At 27.6% G+C, this 7,169-nt stretch overlaps 1 protein-coding gene across 1 annotated transcript in view; it reads right to left on the bottom strand.

The window, feature by feature from the left end:
- Positions 1-5,289: 5,289 nt before the first annotated feature.
- The window catches only part of LOC108772654 (mucin-21), a 6,021-nt gene continuing 4,141 nt past the window's right edge, over positions 5,290-7,169 (bottom strand). Inside the window, exon 3 of the mRNA XM_018538225.1 lies at positions 5,290-5,499. Within this exon, the coding sequence (XP_018393727.1) occupies positions 5,290-5,499 (210 nt within the window). The remainder of the gene's footprint in view (positions 5,500-7,169) is intronic.

The raw sequence follows: 7,169 nt of genomic DNA, 5'->3' as shown, positions 1-7,169 counted from the left end.
AATTTATATATATATATATATATACATTTATACTTATTTATACTTGTATATATACGTGAAAGTCAAAAATTAATAAAGTTAAAAAAATATAATCTTCAAAATAGAAACTATAACCGTCTTTCTCTTCAGCTACAGCACTATTGTGTCACTTATGAAACTCTTACTTCTTCCGAAAACGCATCGAACATTTTTTTTGTATATATGCTCTACTAGTGCATACTGTATTTATCGACATGAAGTCCTCTTGACGTCTGTCTCTTGAAAATTGTGCGGTTGATTTTGGAACAATTTTTCTTTTTTTTTCACTTTCATTTGTTCCACGCAATTTTCACGAAACAGCGAAAATCTCAGAAAATTATTAATTTGAGCGTTATATATCTCATAAGTCTTCAAATGACTTTCCTAAAAACCGACCTATCACATTCAAGTAAAAAGATAACGAAAAAATGTTCTTGTCTCTAGATTGTTGTAAGTTTATCGTATTTTATCTTCTTTCTGCAATTATCCATTAAGTATACTTTATAAATAATTTCGCAAATTACGAATCTTCCAAAGTGCCTCGAACGAATTTCGTAGTTGCATTCGAGTAAATATCATTAAAATTTAATATATTATATGAAAATTACAAATAATAATTAATACACAGTTCAAATTTTTTATACCCTTAATTACTTTTTGAATGATTCGTACAGATAATTACCGGATTTTCTCTATTCTCTTATCCATTCGCATATAATAATTATAATTTATTTATGATCTTTTATACTGTACGATCACTTAACATATCTAATAAATATAATATCTCGATATGCGAAGCTAATGTCATAGATATCTAAAATTTATATAATCACATTCTTAAATTACTAAAATTTAATTATTTACAAGTTTTTCCCACATTATTTAATAAAATAAAAAAATAATAAACAAATTTTCTATTTCAAGATATTTAGAAAATTAATAAATAAAGTAATATATGGTACGCGCTATAATTTTATAAATAATAATAATATTGTATTAATCGCGTTAACTTGATAAAATTTTAAATGAAATGTAGCAACAAAAACAGATTTTGAAAATTGGTAAATGTAATTATACAATATAAATTCTAATATACAGGCTTAATATAAATAATTGCTATTTACAACCATTAATAAAATTTTTGTTATGTGTAATTAATATTTACACAAATAAATAAGATCTATCGAATATCGAGAGATTATTATAAATATTTCGAAGCATATTTGCAAGCAAGGTCGATCAAAGATCGAAGATACTTTAGTCGCTTCTCAATTATAAAAGTAAACAGACAGTTTATCAAGACTCTTACATGATATTAAACTAAATAATATGCATTGTGCTATAATTTTCTTTCGCTAATTATAGTGTGATTCATTATTACAAAACGTGTATACAATCTAAATAAATGTGATAATACACTTTATTGTACTTTATGTTTCTGAGTGTTTCTAGGTAGTTTTATGATAACGATATTATAAATTCATCTTAAATTGTGCGAACTGCATGCGATATACGAAACTAAATGGATTTCGTGAGATCTTAGTTGTAAGTTTCTATAGCTATAACTTTTCTTTTTTGACTAAAAAATGTTGAATAAAACTTACGTAAGAATATGATTATAATTAACATAATTTATCAGCACCAAACTATTTTCCAGCATCTATTTTCCATTAAATAGTATTTTTTAATTCAATTATAAGACAATCCAGATTTTTTTTCGTATGTCATATTACTGATTGTTTCTCGAAATAAATATGTATGAATTTTGCATGAATAATTTATAATATGGTACTTTCTAGATGTAATTATTGATACAATGCTTTTACTTTATTATGAGACACACTTTCGCAGATTTTAAAACTATTCAAAATAATTTTTTAATTTGTAGAATAACATTTAACACTTAAGTTGAATATTCTACAATAAAGTACAGAATATTGTAATTTATTGTCAGTGCAAGTAAACAATGTAAATAATTTTTAGCCGGAAAATATAAATCACATAGCGCAGAGACACTGCCGTGTCTCCTTATACCTATAAGAACACTAGATGTATACATATATCAATGTATACATTCTTGCATAACAATAAATTCGATTCTCGATTTGAATAATTCTCACTACATTATATTCTCAACTATAATAGTAAAAATTGCATAAAATATGAAGTATTATAATGAAAAATAGTGTGGTTCTTATTTTGTACTATTATATTTCATATTTTATATGATTTTTACTATTATATTTAAATTTTATGTACTGAGGTTAACTCAAATCGAGAATCGAAATATCTACTGCTATACGAGAATAAATTTATGTACATACATAAGCATTTAGTGTTGACTTTTAAAGGTATTTTAATGTGAGTAAGTTACATATGCAAGTTGCACACTTCACTGATAATAATATAACTATAATATAAAATATTGTAAAGTGGAATATAAAAACTGAAAAAAAAGAGAGTGAGAATAATATTGCACATGTGTTTGCGTTTTTTTCTTCATATTGAATCTCGTTAGACTTAAGAACATCAAATCTATCAATTCGATGTGACTTACTTCGATATTCAATTGGAGCGTAATAAATTTATGTACATACATAAGCATTTAGTGTTGACTTTTAAAGGTATTTTAATGTGAGTAAGTTACATATGCAAGTTGCACACTTCACTGATAATAATATAACTATAATATAAAATATTGTAAAGTGGAATATAAAAACTGAAAAAAAAGAGAGTGAGAATAATATTGTACATAGTAGAAATTATTTTGCGATGGAACGGATATCATAAACACAGTAAATTAGTTGTAAGTTATAAGAATAACTTGTCGCTATTACATAATAAAAACACACTTCTTTCGATTTGCTTGCACAAGAGTTTCACTTTATCGATATTTTACTTATCGTGACAATTTTATCTTGTGCAGTTTACCTCGAATAAAGTAAAATAGCTGCAATATTGATTCTTGGAATTAAATTTGTAGAATATTCTTGGCTGAAGCTCGAATAGTTGAGCCACAATTTGCATATCATCCTAGATCGCTTGACAATATTAAAAAATTTACAGTTTTACATATATTATATGAAATAAAATTAATTATTTTGAAACTTGTCAAGCGCAATTATTGTCAAATATCAAATAGCATAATTAAATGAAAAATTAATTAACAATTTTACAACACATTATCGTGTGGATAAATTAATACGTTTTTATGGCAGTAAATTATATGTTTATATGGCAGTAAAACGAAAAGTAATTTTTAAAAATTATGAAATTATTTTTATATCCTAAATTATGTAAAAGTGATTTTAAAATATTGTACAAGTCAAAAGTTTGCAGTTTCTAAAGCTTTACTTAAAGATGTTAATATGTCCATTTAGACATATTATATTCTTATAAGCACATGTACTTTTCTCATAACGACGTTAACGATTATAATGCATGCTCACGTCAATCTCAGTTTTGTGTGATATAATATGATTTGTTCATCTTTTTCTGATAATTTATACGAATTTATATATCAATTCGATGAAACGATTCTATGTCTCGACTCTGTATGCTTTTAGATAAGTATAATTGTATCGAAACAATACATTGATGGAGCTGCCTATATATATTGTATAATTGAACTTCCCCCCCCCCCCCAGTCCAAAGGTTTGAATTAATTCAATATTTGCATCACGCAAAATATTTCTGATACGTACTTCCAATTCAATATCGTCAATCTGTTCGTCATATTTTGCAAAATATGATATTACGTTTCCCCACGCGACAGATATCGCCGAATATATAGCGTGTGGATATCGATTAAACGATACATCTGATAGCACGTTCGTCAAACATCACTTTTAATTAAACGGGGTTGAAAAGCGGACACTTTATTATAGCTGAGAGTACAGCTACTTTTGTACGCGGATAGAATTCGTCTGACGTCAGAAAGCTGAAAAGCTTTTTACTTTTTCGAGATCCGCTAGAAAAATCGATGACACAGATACACATAATATCTTATATAATCGTATATCGTGTATTTATATACGTATATTGTGTATAGAAAGTTTAGCAAATATAAGTGGCCGAATTAAGGAGACATTCTCTTTCAGACCCCAAAATTATTTTGTCGGTAGCGTCTTAATTCTAAGACGTTTCTTTGTTTTACATTCATTTTTAACGATTACTTTCTCACGCTATTGGGCGTACTACGGTTAAAAATTTTCTTCTCCTAAATCCCCTGATTAATTTTATTCTACTTGTCCGCCAGTATACAAATTTATTATCATTTAAAATTATTTCTAATTTCTGCACATTTCTTTATGCAGAAAAACGTGCATCTGAAATTTCATTTATTATACTAATTAGAATTTTGAAGACATATAGTTTATGTTTTTGAGATACATGTTAAATTTTTATCAAATTCTTAATTCCGTAGGAACTTTTAAAAGAATTTATAAAGAGAGTATATAAGAGTTTTGTTTTGTTTTTTTAAATAGTTTATAAATTTTGGTCTCCTTAACTTGCCAGTGAGATACGTATTTTCTTTTCTATATATATATATATGTATAGTTTGTAGTTTGTCATACACAATTGTGCGCCCGTTATAGCGGGTTTGTAAAACCTGCCATGCCATTGCAAACTTATGTATTAAATAACAAAACTTTCCTTATGCGTCAGCAACTTTTTCACTCAATTAGCTCGATTATCGCAAGATAATGCCATATCGATACTGTTATATTGGTAGTCAAACTAAGTCGCAGTTTTGCAACAAATATAACTAGTCCTTTGCTAATTTATTGATGAGTATGTTAATTGAATACTCAAATAAAAACGCGAAGAATGGTATCGTGCAACATGATTGTTTCTGCTTTCGCGAAAAAGCTCCTTCCAACGAGAAATGACTGTCAATTAGATGTCCAATTTACATCAAATTGATGCCGAAAATATTATATCGATTCGACATTAATTTGATCGTAGAATCATTTCTCACTGGGCTGTTCAAAAGTCTGCCTTGGCATAAAGGTGCGTAACAGCAACGCAATCTCAGAGCAGTCTTATTGGAAACGAATTTCAGGAGGGACAATCACGTTGTATGTGCATTCGTATCGCGATTCTCTATATTGTTGGCTACATCGTAAAAAAATTTCTTGTATCTCGCCCGCATTCATTGATCTTCTGACTTCCGATGTGGAAGACATCTAAGCTTAACCGACGTGTGTTTGTAAAAATAGGCAAGTCTTACGTGCGCTATGTACGGGTGCGTCATGCTCGTCACTAAGATTACTCCTTTTCTTCAATTGCTTGACTCTCCGGGCCCAACAGAGTCGACTCGTGCTCCTTGAATTCTAGATCAATGTTCTTTCCTGCACGGTTACTCGCTTTACAGGCATCACAATTCGAGCACAAAAGTACACAGAGCATACCAAGCACCACTAAACCAATTCCTGCAAAGAGTCCATAACTTGCTATGGTTGCTACGTGTTTCATGATCTGCAAATTCAATAAAAGGATGTCATTTGCACGGCAATAATTCAGCTTTCTCTGAAATGTAATATTCTATATCAAATATTTCTTTCTCTTACACAAATTTTATGTTTCATAATGAATTAAGGCTCCTGTTTACTATTCCATTATGACGATGCAGGAAGATACGCAAAAAAGCATAATATATTTTTTACAAAATATATTAAAACGGAAATATGTTTTAATTTTTAGTAAAGCCACACTTATAATCAACATATTACTCTTGTATATAGTAATTTAATTTCTCTCCAAAAAGATATAATAATTTTTGATAGATTTGTATTTTATAAATATATTCTATCGAGAGAATGCAAACAATATATCTATTTAAATATATTTCACAAATATTTTTGTTGTGTATTTTCTGACGTTACAATTGGAAATAGTAGTTGAGAGCAGTCTCAGTAGCATTGATACAATTAATATTGAAAGCAATATTAGTTAATCAGCAGTATGTCAACGTGTAAAATATACATGTATATATTTAAAAATACATAAATTAAAAATAAAACAAAACGTTAAGAGAAATCGTATAGATAATATCTATTTAAAAGGTGCAAATTGGGTCACAATGAATAAATAAAATCATATAATTAAATCGCACTTTTAGATATATCTATTTTGGCGTTAATAAATATTATTAAATAAATAATCATTCTTTGAAATTGATTATTTTAATTTGTTATTAGATCAATCTTCTATCTATGACTTTGCATGCACGATAATACGTTTTCGTCAACTCTCGTTGGCCATCGGTGCAATAACCTGCTTGAAATTCTGATTTGTGCACTCTGTAATGTACGGAATTCACGACAGTGTTCCGTTTAATACCACTGAGCCTCTGCCTCTAAACAGCGATTTGCGTCCGTCTATTCATGAAATTTGATTTAATATTATTTATTATATATTTTGATCGAAACATGTAGTAATCTATTACACGTTTCTACATGTAAAAATGTTCGCGATCAATTAAATAAATTAAAAATATATGAATAAGTGTATGTATAAGACACAAGTTTTTATATTATTTTAAAGACATACATACAAGTAGTGTGTCGAAATAATGACTTTATACTGGTAAATTTTACTTTTTTGAGTAAAATGCTCTTTTACATTACAAAGATATTGTAAACTTTATAATATTGGGTTGAGGAAAAAATCTTTTCACATATCTGTAAAAGAACATTAATTTTCTAATATTTGTGTTAAAAATGAACGAAATTTAAATTTAAAAAAGGGCTTTAAAACTTGAAATCTTTACTCTCGAAAGGTTACTATATTTTTCGAGTCTCTGTTTGGTAATTTTTACATATAAAAAATTACAAGTTGAAAAAGATGAAAACTTTTTTCACTTAGTGGGTCTTTCACGTGCTAAAAAAATTTGCAAAAATTTTCGACTACTTATTATAAAATCTTCAAGCTTTTTCTACAAAATTCTTTTTTAAAAAGTGTTCCTACAATTTTTTGTTCCTGAGTTATTCGCGAGTTAAATAAAGAAACATTCTAAGTTTGATTGCTCATAACTTTGTTAGAAATCATCATATTACAATTAAAAACCAGATTCTTAAAGCTAAAACTTTGCTCTCTTATGTGAATGACATATATTATATGTATATATATATATATATATATAGTAT

Source organism: Cyphomyrmex costatus, unplaced genomic scaffold (genome assembly GCF_001594065.2).
Source record: "Cyphomyrmex costatus isolate MS0001 unplaced genomic scaffold, Ccosl1.0 scaffold193, whole genome shotgun sequence".
Classification (NCBI taxonomy): Eukaryota; Metazoa; Arthropoda; class Insecta; order Hymenoptera; family Formicidae; genus Cyphomyrmex; species Cyphomyrmex costatus.
The sequence above is the reverse complement of the archived record's forward strand: the minus strand, read 5'-3'. Positions and strand labels throughout refer to the sequence as shown.